Here is a 15,829-nt window from a genome sequence, read left to right on the forward strand (position 1 = left end):
GGCATATTGGCCAACAAGGACTTTTACTTCATCCAAAACCTGCTACACCTAAACTCTCTAAATCACAACAAAAAATCTCACATGTACACATGAAATCGCTCTCTCACGTCAGAAAAACTCTCATCAAAAATAATTGAGAAAAAAAAACTGCACCAAGAAACCTCTCACATGCACAACAAACTGTCACATGCACGAATAAATCAAGGGCAGCATTAAAACCTCTCACGCTAATAATCTCTCAAAAAACTCTTACACACACTGAAAAAAAAATCTCACATACACTAAAAAACTCATATATGCAAAAATCCTCCCACGTTCAGTGCACCCGAACAAAAAAAAAAAAAAAACGGGCGAATAAATCTCTCATGATGACAGACAGCATAAAAATACCTCTCACTCACACAAAAAAAAACCTCTCACACTCACAAAAAAACCCTCTTATTTATACCACCCTACCAATCATAAACCCCCCAAAACACATTAACAAACCTTTGAATTTTAGTTGTGATTTTTAAAAATGCTGTCGGGATACATTTTTTGTCTTTGTGTTCTGCACCTCAGGGTCACCGTACATTTGAGTCTTGGGGCTATTATCACAATTAGTGCCATGAAAATGAATCAGTTGAAGCTGGATTTTTAACATTCACGCTTTCAATATACCGAACAAGAGTATTTTTGGAATATGGGAGGAGGCCAGAGTACAAACCGAAAACCCACACAAGCATGGAGAATGCGCAAACTCGACATACTGTAGGAAGCTGAGATTTGAAGCTGTACTGTACACGGGGAAGTCCCAGCCTACACCGAGAGTCCATACACAAATCAGCTTCCAGGGTTAGGTGCAGACTAGTCTCACCCACAATTCAAACAAGCATTTGCCATCAAATTCATCTCTCCAGGTAAGACCAAACATTACGTGATTGCTTAGCAACATCTATCTATCTATCTATCTATCTATCCATCCATACTGTAATGTTGTACTGTAAGGAAATCAATCTTATCAGAAGACCTTTACCTTATCGGTTACATTTTTTGATGAAGTTTGATAAAACTGAAACTTCTCGAATATTCATTTTTTTCAACAGCTAAATTCAATTGAAACATCAAACGTCCAAAGCGCCAACTCTTCAGATTCATTCACTCTTGTCAACTGGTTGCACATTTTTGCCCGAGTAATCAGACTGTTGACTCACCATAGAAAGCCAACATTGCCCATTATTCTACAGCATTTTGGAAAATCAATTGTGTTTTTTCTTTCCCTCAGGTTGTGACTAATATGCACGAGTTCAATTCAGGCTTGCAAGCCAACAAAAAAAGTGTGTGAGCGTGAGTGTGTGTGTGTGTGGGGGGGGGGCACTGTCTTTCACACCTGACTAACTTTGTGCTTTCTAGCGCGAAGAGAACTGTGCTTGAGAACATTCGGACATATTTCTCAAGGATATTAATTCAGAATTTAATTATTTTTCACCAAAAAAGAAATTTTGGGGGAAGGGGCACCACAGATTTTTTTTTTTTTTTGCCAGCTACATGTTGTGTATACTTGTCTGTGTTTGTCACCATTAGGGAATCAGCACCAATGGGTGCCAAGTGCCCTGCAAGCCAGTACTGGGACAGTTTGATTAAAAAATGTCTACTATGCAGTGTGATGTGTCAACAACCACTGGTCATCACCAAGTGCACACAATACTGTGGTAAGTTAATAACTCACAGCAAGGGCAAGTCTTTAAATGTAAAATGGTGCCATTGTTGAAGCTAACACAGCAGAAAAGGTGTCCTGGCTGATCTCGTGAAAAAATAGAACACTTATAATTGATAATCAAACATTGCCATACAGGCAATTACATTCATGTCCTTGTCAAGGAAGTGTGCAATTTAAATGATTTTCAAGCTCATTTTAAGGTCCAAAATGATATATGAGATCTAGAATCACATCATGCAAAAAGTAAAAAGTAAAAAGTGGACTGTTCTCTTATTATTTTCTTCATGGGTTTGCCTCTGTTAGTGTTAGCGGATTGTAAAACACTGCCTGGCCACTACTATGATGGGCTTCTGAGGAAATGTGTGAGGTGTGCTGATGTTTGTGGTCGACATCCAGCAGAGTGCTTGCAGGACTGCCACAGTGAGTACTGAGTTGACCTATTTTGTGAAGGCTAGCATGGGTAATTATTACGAAAATACCTTAAATTTGACATATTTTTGTGTGCGTGTGTAATACCAGTTCTTTATATTTTCTTTTGTTATGTTTTTTAAATAATGCAGTGTTATTTTTCTAGAATGAAAATATAGGTGGAACACATTAATGGCATTTCTTGCCATTTCAATGTGGAAAATGGATTTGAAATGCTAACTCCCCAACCCCATCACGTGGGTTAAATTCTGTACCACCCCAACAATAAGTGAAATCACATGTGAACTTAATTTTATTTACAGTATGTTTTTTAACTCAATTTTTTAAATGTTCAAAAAATACAAAAACAAATGTGCTGTATAGAAATACTCTAAATAAATCCTAAAATATTGCACAGCGGTGTACCAATCCACATTGTGTGAACAAACAAATTCCCAAACAATCTTATCATCTCACAATATCCCTCAATAATCATGCCCAAAGATTTACCTCATGAAATGAACCTTGGCCGTTGCTTCCTGTAGGTGTAAATAGCAGGATTAAATAGAACGTGACGTTCCACAATCTTCAGCGAAAAAATAGGCCGCGCTGCAAGTACTTCCTGTTTTCCTTCTTCCATCCAATTTACCTGTCCACCACCCAAAATAGTGTGCTACCATCTAGTGGTCAACAGTTGTACTACATCCAAGATATACAGGAGGCAGTACAAAATAATTTTAAAACGGTAGCAAAAAATATAATAAAATCAATGAATAGAGCAACCTTGAACCCGGTAATTGCCATAGGGGGTGGGGTCGCTGGAAATTTACAGTACTGTATATTTTTCCATAATATGTCCCTTTGAAGATCTTTCTTCTCAATCAGTTCCAGTGACCACTAAAAAGCTACCTGTTGAAGTTACCTCACACCTCCTAAACGCCAGTGGGCTCTCCGTACAAACGGCTTTGGAGGACTCCACCATCCTCCTCTATGCCCTCCTGTGCCTGTGTATGGTTTTGCTGCTGTCCAGCCTGTCTCTTGCCTTGGTCGTATTCCTAAGGAGAAGATCCGAAACAAACCCCAACCAAGTGGTCACCAAGCAGGGGCAGGGAGGTGCTCAGCGAGGAGGTCAGCTGGGTTCAAACTCCAAAAGTTAGTGTGGTGGTGATATCAGTGACATTCCTTTAGGGTGTACTGTTAATTGTTACATGATCTCGCATCAACAGATTTCATAGCACATGCGAGTTGTGCTACTGAGCCATCAGATGAGTCCAGCCCCACTGAGACCTGCGTGTGTGTCCACTGCTACCCTGATCCCACAATGGGCGGCGGCAACAATAAAGCATCTTCCAGAGCGCCGATGACATACGATCAGCAAGCTGTGCTGCACCATGCCCTCATGCCAAATCAGTATCCCCTCTGGATACAGAACATGTCTCATACCTCCACTTTGGAGGTACATGATGAGTCAACAGTGGGATGACCGAGACTTTCACTTCAGGGTATTTACAGTACACCAACAAGCAGCAACCATGACAACATGGACTACGGAATTGCAGCAGGGCTGTGCTTATTGTTAGGAATTAAAAAATACAGTAATTCATAGTTTTTTTTAAGGGGTCTAAATCCTACATTATTCACTGAAAAACTCACCTACCTTGGTGTTTTGGTGCTAAAAATGAAGTGAAGGCAGGAGCCTCTCAGCTTCATTTAGTCAGACCATATATAAAATCAAGTCTAATAGGGAAAATGTGCTTTGCTGCCATCTTGTGGCATCTAAAGGTCATTACAAACCTTTGGGGCTCAACTGAAGATGGGGCTCCCCTCTATTCTCAGGAAAAAAAGCGACAGAAAATGGATGGAAAAATAATTGGAGTTGACTGGATATTAAATCAAATCAGTAAGACAAAGCAAATTACAAATATAGACTTTTTTTGTTCTTTATTTGAGTGTCTTGCCATCACTGTCCAGTCTTTGCAGTCATTTTGTATTCGAGGAATGACTTCACAGGTCAAGACACCGTTTCGATTCCCGTGGCTGAATCCAGCGACAAAGAAGAACAAAAATCAATATGGAAGTTTCACCATTTGTCTCTTACGTACAAACTGTACATTTATATACTTTACATTACATCTTCAACATGTGAAAAAAAAAAGAAAAAAAAAAAAAAGAAAAAATATTCAGCTTGGGCGGCATGCTGAACTCAAGTACTGATTCAGTACACAAACACACACAACATATGCACGCGCACCACATGTGCATACAAACCCTAACACACGCACACACACCCACGCACACAAGACCACTTTTTTTTTTTTTTTTAACAACCAGTTATTTTCCCCACACTATCTTTTTCTTGTGACGAGCACACGCACACACACAAACATGCAGCCAACAATAATACACTGCAGAATCAGCTTGTGATTCTTTGTACATACTGTACTATTCTGAGGATACATCCCATAATTGGTTCTTATGTTTGCATTTAACCACAAGCACATACCTTGAACATGAATATACAGTATGTTTCTAAACTGCCCGAGACTTATGTACTTAAAAACAAAACTTCACACAAAGCTCCAAAGTTGGGAAAAAAACAAAACAAAACAAAAAACAGCTAATCTAACTAAACACTAAGCTGCCATTGCAGCATTTTCAGTTGGGTGAAGTTAGCTCTTTTTGCGTATAGAAAACAAACAGCACAATGGAACACGGACGGACGACGTGAGAGTGAATGCAAAAAAAACCCCAAAAAACTGTAAACGAATCCTTTTAGAATTACAGTATTTATATAAAAATATAATATTTACTGAGTAACATCCGCCCCTGCGACAGTTGGAAGCAGCAATAGAGGCGGAAACATCCGGCACGCTCGGGGGAAGAGCGGAACCGAAGTTTCCCGGTGTCGTTGACCGACAACAACAAACTCACGAGAAGTGACATAAATAAACAACTATCATGTTTAGCATACAACTTGTAAGGAGATGTTTTGCTTCTTGATTTTCTTCTTCTGCAGTGCAGTGAAAAATGCAAAACAAGACTTACAATATTTGGTCATTTTGAGACAGTAGGCTACTATGTGTCACATGGTGTGCTTGTGAATTCAGATTACTTCCTTTGTTTAAAATGTAATAAAAAAAACAAAACAGATAGAGGCAGATTGTAGCGGTTTTGACAAGCATTAAGCAGAAGGGTGGGGGCGCTTTTTTAAATTTTTAACGGGGGCATACTCATACTACGGAAAATTGACGCACACAAATAGTTGGGACTCTGCTCACCCATCAAGTGCGAAATTACAGAACCACTCAAAAACCCAGAAGTGGATATTTCCGTGTGGTTGAGGTAATTCTTTATCCTTTGTGTTTTCCGATCGAAGAATATCAAGAGAGCTTTTTTTTTTTTTTTTTTTTTAGACACCTGGCAAAATTGCATTACAATTGCATAGCAGCCCAGATCCCACAGACAAATCGGTTCCCCATCCCTGCTTAAGAAAGCCGTTGGTAAAGAACGGCATCCACGATCAAGTCAAACAAATTCCCCACATAAATTAGGGTTTAAAAACAAAACCGTCCGCTTGCGTCCGTCCGAAAATAAGAAAGCCAGGGAGGAGTCGATAACGTGATGATGGATAGCAGTCCGTTCTGACCTCTATGTGCAGGCTGGCTGGGCGGATTGTTGTTGTGTGCGTCCTGAATTCCAGTGGAAATGTTTTGCGAGTTGCAGTAGTGCGGTCAGGGCTCGTATGCGTTGTGATGTAGGGCTGCGCTATTCGTACTCCAGGAACTGCTTGTGGTAAAACAAAAGGTACCTAGAGAGGAAAAAACACAATTAACGCCATGCATTCTAGCGATTCTCAACTGGAGCCATTTCGGGGGAATTGCGGACAGGTAGTGAAAATTCGCAAGGGGTCCCAACGCCATGTTCCCGATACATCCTGACGATGTGGCGGATTGGAGACGGCTCACCCTTCACTGTCCAGCACGGCCTCGATGCTGGCCTTGGTGATGATGGCGTCGTCACACTTGAACCACTGGTCCTTGTGCTGCCTGATGAAGGTGGTGTAGTGGCCGCTCTCTAGTGTTCCCTGGTGGTTAACTACAGCGAAAAGGCTGTATCTGATCGAGACAGGAAGTGGGAGGATCGAAACATCAGCAGCCTGGAAATCTATGAAGCAACACTGCGTCATGGCAGTTTTTGTTGATTATGGCGGCGCCATGTGGACAAAAGCGGTAGTGTTTTGACAAAAGTCAACCACATTTCCCATGCTCGCTAGCGCGTGGTGTCGTGAAATCCTGAGATCTTGCTGGCTTGCAAGTTGGACTGAGTTGCAATTCTATTTCCAGTTGCTGTGTGAATGATGAATAGCAATGAGGTAATTCATCGAATTTTGTTCAAACAATACTTTTGCTTTTTTTGTTTGTTTTGGGGCTTCTGCCATGACACCAGTAATAGCGCGTAGACGTTCGAATCGACTTCCGTCCTTATAACGAAATGAGGAAGTGAGTATTCTGTAAAGCAATTTAGGATATATATATATATATATATATATATATATATATATATATATATATATTTTTTTTTTTTTTTTTTGTGTGTGCCAGGGTTGCTTCCATCCTCCTCAAAGTTGCTTAGTGCCAGTAAAAACGATACAGACCCCCCCCCCCAGGGCATGACAAAAGTCCCATTCAACTACTTAAACTACTACATACTACTCAATGTTTCATCAAAAAAGTAGTGAATTTTTTTTATTAAGGTCGAATTCCTGCCCGGTGCTGCTTTAAAAAATAGCTCTGAGAAACCTGAGAATCCCCCTTTTTTTTTTTTTAATAAAGAATCATAATTAAGAATCATTAGGAACCAGAATCAAATTGATACTTGGGATATTTGCAGATTGCCGCCAATGAGCCACTGATTATCTTACTTATTGTCGTTGTTGAAGGGCTCCACAGTCTGCTGGTACTGGCCGTTCATCCTGCTCTCTTTACTGAAAAGCACAACGCAACATTCGTCTTCTTCAGGGCATTCTTTGTGAATCTGAATGCACAAGGAGGTGGCAGGTATCCGCGCAGGTCTACAATTGAGCAGTTCTCACCTGGAGGCCATAAAGGGCGTCATGTCCAGCTCCAAAGGGAAAGAGACGTACGTCGTAATCTTTCTCCGTAGTTTGGCAGAATGCTCAAATCGCTGCAAACACGCACACAAAATATAAAGACGATGCCAAGCGCTTGGAGAGCATGTTTGAAAATGACAACTCGAACTTTGAGGTGAAAGCAGGCCACGATGGGCAACTTCTTCATGGTCAGCTGCTTGGTGGACTCCTGGTAACTATGGCAACCGCTGCACTTGATCTTTGCGCTGCTGCCCAGGTGCTCTGGTCTGGTGAACCTAAACGGAGAAAAGGGCGAGACGGAAAGCCTTTTGACGATGAAGGCTAGTCACACTGCGAGTGAGAACTTGAGCACTGATCTCCACATTTTTTTTTTTTTAAACTATTCTCCATGTAACAATAATCAAAACAAACAAACCAAACTCAGGCTACCTTCGTAGGCAGTCCGTCAGTGTTGTGGCTCCAGTGGCGTGACTCTCTCCGTTTAGTGTTGAGCCATCTCCGCCGGGACTTAGCGGCCAGAAGGGCGTAGAGGAGCCCGGCAGGTCCAGGCTGATGTCCCAAAACGGGTCGATGGTTGTTGAGACGCCGCTGGGAGGAGGATGGAGACACAAGAAATAAAAAATAAGTTACCCCTGACCAAATTGTGAACGTGTTTAAGAGTTGACCCTTTAGTGAAGTTGTTGAAAAAAAAAACGTGTTTATGGAACTTGTCTGCCAGTTTGCTTTGTACTGTATTGCCAATTTTCTAGTTGAATCTTGTATTTCTGTTATGTACATTATGTAGTTGTATAATAAACAATAAACAAATTAAAAAAAAAAAAATACATTTTTACTAAGAACCACTAGGTGGCGCCACAGATCAATTTGACAGTTTCCTGTCTTTTGCTACTGCAGTAGACTATGTATGTGTGTTGGTGTGCAATATGCAATTGAGGCAAAACTACACGCACACACACACACTTACTGGCAGACTTGGCAGGTGACATCAGACTGCAGGCCCCCTGTGAAGATTTGGTCAATGATGCAGTTACAATGGTTTGGGTTGTTGGCTTTTTTCCCATTGTCATCTGTTTGAACACACACAAACACACACAGACAGGCTGCTTGTAAAGTGGACACACACCAGAATGGACATGCGGCTTATGAACTGCCACACAGATTCTCCACCAGTTTCACAGCCCGTCCTCCATCTTTCCTCTCATATTTGTTCTGCATCGGCTTCTTTTTCTCTTGTCATTGCGATTTTTTTTTTTTTTCTGGGTGTAGGTTTAGGTCGCAGCATAATGCAATTTTGCTCTCGGGCAGTTTAGAAGCATACTGTATATGCTATGATATGGCTGCTTGAATTAAAAAAAAAAAAAAAAATTAAAAAAAAAAAAGACAAAAAAGGAATCAGATATCTTCAAATCATAAACAGGCGTCTTCGAGATTTGGAGATTTTTTTTTTAATTATTCATTTATTTGTGTGTGTGGTTTTTTTTTTAATTATTTTCCAAAATAAATTACAACAAGAATTAGCCTGACCTTTGCAGTGCCTGTGTAGGACATCCAGTGCAGCGATGAGGAACTCGTGAGCGTCCTGCTGCTCGTAGCCAGCCAGGTGACGGGCGTGAGTCCACACCAGGTGGAGCAGACGGAACGGGATGTGCGGTGAACGATGGCCTGAGTAGAACTAGTAGAGAAGCGTGGAGCGTGTTAGCAATGACGAGCAGTGACGTGCTCCTCCAGCATTTCTTAGCTGAAACGCATTAAAAAAAATAATTTTAAAAGTACCTCCTGGAAGAGTTGCGACATCTCGCAGACTAAGCAGGAATTGCTCTGCATTTCACATTTGTGTCGGTCGGACAGGAAGAAGTCCCGCAGCAGCGGCGTGTGTGTTAGCGCCTGGACAATGCAGTTCATGAAGCACGTGTTGCCCAGGTTGATCAGCCCGCGTAGACCTGGACACAGACATCAACGATTGACATTGAATCACATGACATGATTCACACAAAAATCGCCATTTGGAGTCACCGTATACCGTCCGGTCTTGTGCTCTGTGCTGCATCAGGGACCAAGTCGAGTGGTTTTTGTCTTAAAGGAATACATTTGGTTTGTACTGGCTCAGACTCGGCTGACTCATACTCACCTTCTTACGGCTCCAAAGTAAACACGGGCACTATAACTGGAAACGAGGGCTTAAACAGCACGCGGGCTTGGCAGGAGTGTCGGACTGCTCAATGGTACCTACTTCTCCATTCTTGACTGAAGCTCTTGTGCTCCCCTCAACCCAAAGACGTTGCTCGAGGGGGTTTACACAGGGCTTGTTGGATTTGCTCATTTGCCCGAGTCACAGCGGATTCGCTGCTTGTTAGCCTCAGGCTGCTATTTCTGGCTGCCGCCTGCCTTTTGATTCCGTCTTGTTCTCGACAGGAGGATTTCCCGATCTGCTTTCGACTGCTAGTAATTTCAGATATTTCAAAAAACAATAGCATTCATCCATATGTTCTCACTGTGGTCAACGCTATTTTTTTTCCGTTTTGCTTGAATTAGATTCTGAATTCAAACCATATGTCATAGCATTGATTCATAACACATATATTTTAATTTCAATCGGGACTACTCCAATTGACTTTCAATCTTTTTTTAGAAATTTCAATGCCATAAAAGACTAGAAAAAAAAGTTGTTGTTTTTTTCACGCAAGATAACAGTGCAAACGCTGATTTGCCGAATGCGGCATAATTAGCAATTCATCTGTGAAGTCAGAATAAAAACAAGTGAGAAAGTGGGTCACAGCGTACGCACTTTATATGTACATTTTGAGAGGCTCGCTAACCGATAGTACAGTTGGAAGTGATTCTCCTCCTCTTGGGATTATGGCGGAGAAGCTCCAGCTCCCTCTTGGTGGGCTCCCACGACAAGTACTTCTCACCTACGCCTGCAACCAGCACAAGGGCATACAAAAAAAAAAAAAAAGAGTCATTTTCAAGGTCATGTAACAACATCAACCACACCACGTTCCAAATTTTTAGGCATATTTTGGTTTTGTTCATTTTTCCAAGTAGCCAATGTGATATTTTGTTCATCAACAATTACTTTATTGCCGCTAGTCCCATTTTTCTTAAACACACATTAAAAAAAAAAAAAAAATCTTATAAAAATAAAACGGAAATAAATCTGTCATGTTTCTGAGAGGAAAAAAAAACATCATTACTGATTAATTTACCTGCTAAAATAGGAGCCCCACAATATCAACTAATATTAGCAAGAATCTGTGAACACAACATTTCAAAACAAAATACGCGCATGGGAAACACAGCATTGAAGCTAATTCTGCGCTAAATTAGCATATTTCTTGTGCGTGATCTTTTCACTCAGACCTGGGTTAAAATGTGAGCTAAAGAGGTAGTCAATCCATAAATTTTTTTTACAATATGCTGTATGCGCCCCCAATAGTCTAAACGCGGCATTTTGATTACAATTGTGTTTGTGGAATATGAGTTAAGAAGCAAAATCCATCCGTTTTTATCCATCTCAGGGGGTGGCCATTTTGCCACTTGCTGTCGAGTGAAAATGACATCACAGTTATCTATGGCTCTCAGGTAACAACCAATCACAGCTCACCTGTTTTCTGAAGCCCAGCTGTGATTGGTTGTTACCTGAGCAACTGTGATGTCATTTTCAGTCAACAGGGAGTGACAAAATGGCCACCCCCTGAGATGGATGAAAACAGATGGATTTTGCTGCTTAATTCGTAGGCCACAAACACAATATTAATCAGAACATCAAGTTGAGACTAATGGGGTGCGTAAAACATATTGTCGAGAAAATTGTTGGGTTGACTTCCCTTTCAAAATGCTTTCAGACCTTGCATTTTCCAGGCTTTCCTTTGTTCCTCTTTGGCAATCTGTTCCATGTCTTTGTCGTAAATGTAGTCTTGGCACATGAAGCAGTAAATCCCCCCATAGAGCAAGTCAATAGCTGCAAAGTCAAGACAAGAAGAGGGTGAGGAAAAAGACATGCCAAAAAAAAAGAAGAATGCACAAGGGAGAGTTTTTTTTTTTTTTTTTATTGAAATGCAGGGCTGCTCTCACAGTTGATCTATTTTGTTTGTCAGAGGCTAATGGAGGGCTGTGAGTCAGTGCAAGCTGGAAGAGCTGTGAGGTGATTCATCTCGTCTTTTCCTATTCGGGCAACGTTGCTATGGCGTTGCAATGCCAAGTAGAACGGGCTTATCAGATGACATATCTGCTATCTGTTAAAACCATCCAGTAACGGCGGAGGTGGCGCCCGGGCGAGGTGGCGAGAGCAAAGAGGAGTCAAAAGGTGAGGGGGGGTGTGGGATGCTAAAAGGAGGAGGTGTCTCTCTCTCTCTCTCTCCGAGATGCACAAATGCCGAACTGAACCTGTGCTTGCAATCGTTGCCTTACAGCTACCTGTTTGCTGTTGCCATGCCAACCTGGCCTTCAGCTTCCTTTGGCTGATGGTGTAATCCTCCGCAGGTGCGGAGGGAACGCTGAGAACGCATGGCCGAGGGCAGGGGGGGAGAGGATGAAGTGCTGCACAGTCAATTGTCATAATCGAATGAGATTAGACAGCATTTGTCTTGAGAGTGATACTCATGATTGAGGGACACTGTCAATCAAAGTGGCAGTACGTTAACGATAGTCTATTGTTGTGATTGACGTTTTCAAAGAGATGTGGCAAGAAAAGTGTTGCCCGCCCTTGCGCAAAGTAGGACAGCAAACGACAAATCACGACAACAAACGTGGAGAACATGAGAAGAGTGAGGCAGAGGCGCGAAGGAGGAAGAGGCGGAGGAGGAGCTTTGTTAAATGGAGGCTAATTCCACAGGGTTTGGTAAAGATGACTTAATTACCGCCTCAACGGTTATGCCCTCCTCCGGTTTTCTCTTCCGTGAAACTATTTTTTTTGTGTGTGTGTGTGTGTTTGTGGCAGTAAACCTAATTAGGGACACAATTACACTTGTCCAATTACACGTGGGGGCGGGGGGGACACAAACACACCAGAAGGGGTGTTTTCCTGAGCCTAAAGGATAAGGAAAAGGGAAAAACAAAGCTTGCAAATGATTCTGATCATCTGCCAAAGTGTGCTTTGTCACACACACCCAAGTGTCTCTGCTGCGGCACCAGGACATCGCCCCCCCCCCACTCCCCCAACACTGCAGTGTGATGCTCTCAACTTACAGCTGCAAGAGCCTAATTCCGTTACATCGAGAGTAAAAAAAAAAAAAAAAAAAGTACAGCTGTGATGACAAAATGCAGGCAAACAAGGGGACATTTTGTGTGTGCGCTATAGCACATGCTAACATTTTTAAAGCTTACACTCAGAAACAAATGTCCCAATGTTAGCAGGCTGAGAATTACACCGGGCCAACAAAGCTGCTGCATCTGAGAGTGTGTGTGTGTGTGTGTGTGTGCACCGTACCGAGGTTATGTCGCTTGCTCTTGGCATGCTCGTGGATGTGTTTTTTGGCAAAGCAGGCGAAGAAGACGCAGTAAAGGCAGGAGTGGAGTCTGCTGAGGTGAGCGCCGCACATGTGGCAGATGCATGACTTGGCCTGAAAAGAGGGCGGAGACAGGGGGGGAAATAAAGACAAGCACAGTGTGATTAGTTAAGTGCTGGTTACAAACATGCTCTTAGAGAGGCAGCTTTATTAACACTAATGCACTGGTTGTCCAATTGCTGTAATTACACAGAGAATACCAAATCTGACACATTAATGACTAACAGCTCTCCTTACGTTCAGTTAACATTGGTTTTGTTGGCCAAGCTCAATAGAATGAAGGCCACAATTATGTTTCCTTTTAACTGCTTCAATCCATCCATCCATCCATCCATTATCCAAAACGAATAAAAAAAAAAAAAAACTATTAAAAAATATATATATATAAATTACATGAGTTCATATTTGAGGAATACATTCGTGCCCAACCGATATGTCATTCTAACCATTGTGACATGAATAATGCATACCGGTACCTTTTCCCTTTCCTATCCATACATGTGCTGAATATCAATTGGAAAACGAAGCACATTTTTGTACAGTAACCTTTTCCTGTGCGTTTTCTGACTGCGAGTCAGAGTGAATGAACAGAACGGCAGCAAGCATAGCAGCTGCAGTCTTGTAATTGTTGTCATTCAGCACTTTGCTATACTGGATGACGAATTAATTATTGCGCTGACTGATGTAGTGCTGTAATTGGGTTGCAGACAAACACGTGAGGGGCCCGACAGTGGATGGCGAGTGTTTGAAGCATACAGATGAGATAGACAAGAAGAGATTAAGAAAGACAAGGGAGAAAAAAACAACAACAACAACAACAGTGCAATGGCTCAGTGTTGATTTTCATGTCAAATCTAAGGTTTGATACCATCACTAATTATAGAAGGACTTTTTGTCTTACTCTGACAGTGTAGGAATTCCTCGTAGAACACACAAGTGGACAGCTACCATTCGGTGAGTGATGGAAGGTGTAATACGATATACTTTATACAAATATCCAATCCATCCATATTCTACAGTGCTTCTACAGCGTCCTCATTAGCCATATGTGAAAGGCGGATCGGAGTGCATCCTGGACTGAGTGCCAGTAAATTGCTTACAGCCAATTTACTGGTGTGAGGCTGAAATTAGCCTTTAAAAATACATGTAAAGCATGATGCATTTTTAAATGCAGTTTCTAGTGGGTTTGACAAGCTGCCAAAAAACATATTGCTAGCTATGACATCTGCAAGCCACGGGCTGAGCTGCCATGTATTTCTTTACAGAGTAGCTAGCAACTAGAGGATAAGTGAGTAACATTTCCTGACGCTTACCCAATATTGTACGATCTATGTGAGAACTTGGCACGCCTTAGTACTGATCTGGAAAAAAAAAATCTCAAAACAAATACATTTTTAAATAGCCGTCCGCAATCCACTCGTTGAAAATAACTGCTCTAAATGATTACTCAATTATCAAAATATTTAGTGGTTATTTTACCATCAATTAGATGTCAATTAATTGTAGCACTTCTATTCTGGCCTAAATTGATCAAATTTTGGGTTTGAACTCTCTCTGTTTTGACATTTGAAATGCTTTATATTTGAATATGCAAATCAGTGCCTAGGCAAACAGACATTAAGTGCTAATGGCAACTCAATAATACATCACGCATGTCACCAAACAGCCTAATGAAACATATGTAATATTCGTGGGGGTTTTTTTCGAAACGAAATTATGTCTCCTGGCTTTTTTGTCTGCAAGGGACACAAGCAACAATGAATTGCCAAGCTAGTCTGCTCTGTGGGTGGGGTGGCGGCACAAGTAAAAAAACAAAAGGACAATTACGGGATGAGGGAGACCTTGAAAAATATTTACTCTGCTTATTTTAGGATGCATGCCTGTTTCCTACCTTTCTTCAGATCCCAGCCAGATAAGTAGCCAGGGATGCTGTTTGCTCTCCAGCACCTTGGATGTGGCACGCATGCAAACGCAGACGCATGAATTGGCTACAAGAACTGAACGTGAACAAATGTGTGAGTCACAGACGCAAAAAATGGGTCAACAAGAGGATGATTGATGACTGCAATCGAGAGATGTAGTCAAGATTTAGGTTGTAGGTGCATGGGTGATCATTCATTGCACGGTTTATTTAAAGCCTATGAATGGACAAAAAAAAAAGCGAGGGAAGCCCCATCTGTATGTGCTGTCGTGGGGAACAGATGGCCTGAAGGCTGAGATGTTTTCGGACACGTAGGACCATTTTATTGTAATGTTATAGGGAGGTCCTGTTGACATTCTGCCACTGATGTATCGAGCGTGTTTTTTCACCCTCCTTGGAAGGGGCTACTGCCCACAAACACGCACACGCGCGCGACCTTTTCACATTCACACACACACACTCGCATCGCTTCCGTTAAGTGAGCCCACTACGTTTCCCGGTCTCTTGTTACCTTGCGTTTCCTGGTCTCGGCCGAACCGCTCCATACGAAACACTGATAAATAGCCCTCAGGTTCTGCTTCCAGTTGTCCACTTTGAAGCAGTTGACATGGGGGCAGCCCGCGGGACTCATGATAATCACAGCATCAGGCTCGGCTGTCCACCGGGCGAGGAAACCTGTTTAAAAGCCTCAAGCCAGTCCAAAGCCCGGACTGACTGGCTAGCTTGCCAGGTTCGTTATCCACCAATCGCCGCGTTATAGCTAACTGGACATGTTCTGGTTGTAGTTACGGCGACACGTAGAGAACAGCGCCAATTATTTCGGTATTCCGGTTTCGGAACCAGCATATTACCTGTCAATTCGAACCCATTGTAGTGCCATGAATGCAGCGTAACCACATTTGCTTAATTACATGTTAGCAAGCTGGCTAAAGTTGGTTAGCGTAGGAATTTCAACAGTAGCTTTCACGGTGAGTGTTGACCGACCCCGTTCATAAGGGCGGACCAATCAGAGGCGACCACTACTCAGGATTGGCGTATGATGACTGTTCCAGCGGTTAAGTCCCGCCTCTTCGAAGCGGATAGTGCGCCACGATTGGCCCAATCTTCCCAGAGGCGACATCCGCCTGTGTGAAGGAACTCATTGGTTTAGATCGTAAATCACCTTCGTTGTATGAATAAACACG

At 42.1% G+C, this 15,829-nt stretch overlaps 3 protein-coding genes across 5 annotated transcripts in view; 1 reads left to right on the forward strand and 2 right to left on the reverse strand.

Annotated features, from left to right (window-relative positions):
* slc39a11 (solute carrier family 39, member 11) overlaps positions 1-2,731 on the reverse strand; it is a 68,359-nt gene extending 65,628 nt beyond the window's left edge. For both annotated transcript variants that reach the window (XM_086016760.1, XM_086016759.1), the window contains exon 1: positions 2,618-2,731. The gene's annotated coding sequence lies outside the window, so the exon portion shown is untranslated. The remainder of the gene's footprint in view (positions 1-2,617) is intronic.
* On the forward strand, positions 830-3,966 carry tnfrsf13b (TNF receptor superfamily member 13B). The gene is made up of 5 exons (XM_086016765.1): positions 830-899; positions 1,564-1,691; positions 2,003-2,119; positions 2,993-3,259; positions 3,334-3,966. Exons 2-5 carry the CDS (start codon positions 1,577-1,579, stop codon positions 3,588-3,590), a joined length of 756 nt encoding a protein of 251 aa, XP_085872891.1. The 5' UTR covers positions 830-899; positions 1,564-1,576; the 3' UTR covers positions 3,591-3,966.
* Positions 3,967-4,033: 67 nt separating this feature from the next.
* On the reverse strand, positions 4,034-15,647 carry usp22 (ubiquitin specific peptidase 22). Of its 2 annotated transcripts, none has more exons than XM_086017298.1 (13): positions 15,157-15,647; positions 12,646-12,778; positions 11,065-11,178; positions 10,034-10,135; positions 8,991-9,157; positions 8,742-8,889; positions 8,182-8,284; positions 7,647-7,805; positions 7,366-7,492; positions 7,200-7,291; positions 7,029-7,091; positions 6,073-6,222; positions 4,034-5,915 (listed from the first exon to the last, which is right to left on the reverse strand). In XM_086017298.1, exons 1-13 carry the CDS (start codon positions 15,274-15,276, stop codon positions 5,873-5,875), a joined length of 1,521 nt encoding a protein of 506 aa, XP_085873424.1. In that variant the 5' UTR covers positions 15,277-15,647; the 3' UTR covers positions 4,034-5,872. The 2 variants fall into 2 exon arrangements, with proteins under 2 accessions (XP_085873424.1, XP_085873426.1); XM_086017300.1 differs by lacking the exon at positions 15,157-15,647 and adding an exon at positions 14,616-14,676.
* Positions 15,648-15,829: the final 182 nt, after the last annotated feature.

The sequence above is a fragment of the Filicampus tigris genome, chromosome 19 (genome assembly GCF_054856515.1).
Source record: "Filicampus tigris isolate MCC_2025a chromosome 19, RoL_Ftig_1.0, whole genome shotgun sequence".
In the NCBI taxonomy this organism is placed as follows: Eukaryota; Metazoa; Chordata; class Actinopteri; order Syngnathiformes; family Syngnathidae; genus Filicampus; species Filicampus tigris.

Bases quoted from the DNA above. Each gene is read 5' to 3' on its own strand.
- tnfrsf13b (XM_086016765.1), top strand. From the start codon at position 1,577: ATGGGTGCCAAGTGCCCTGCAAGCCAGTACTGGGACAGTTTGATTAAA. The intron at 2,120-2,992 runs GTGAGTACTGAG...CTTCTCAATCAG, and splicing joins GTGCTTGCAGGACTGCCACA to TTCCAGTGACCACTAAAAAG. The intron at 3,260-3,333 runs GTTAGTGTGGTG...TCGCATCAACAG, and splicing joins GCTGGGTTCAAACTCCAAAA to ATTTCATAGCACATGCGAGT.
- usp22 (XM_086017298.1), bottom strand. From the start codon at position 15,276: ATGAGTCCCGCGGGCTGCCCCCATGTCAACTGCTTCAAAGTGGACAAC. The intron at 9,158-10,033 runs GTTAGCGAGCCT...GTCTGTGTCCAG, and splicing joins CACTTCCAACTGTACTATCG to GTCTACGCGGGCTGATCAAC. The intron at 8,890-8,990 runs GTACTTTTAAAA...CTTCTCTACTAG, and splicing joins TGTCGCAACTCTTCCAGGAG to TTCTACTCAGGCCATCGTTC.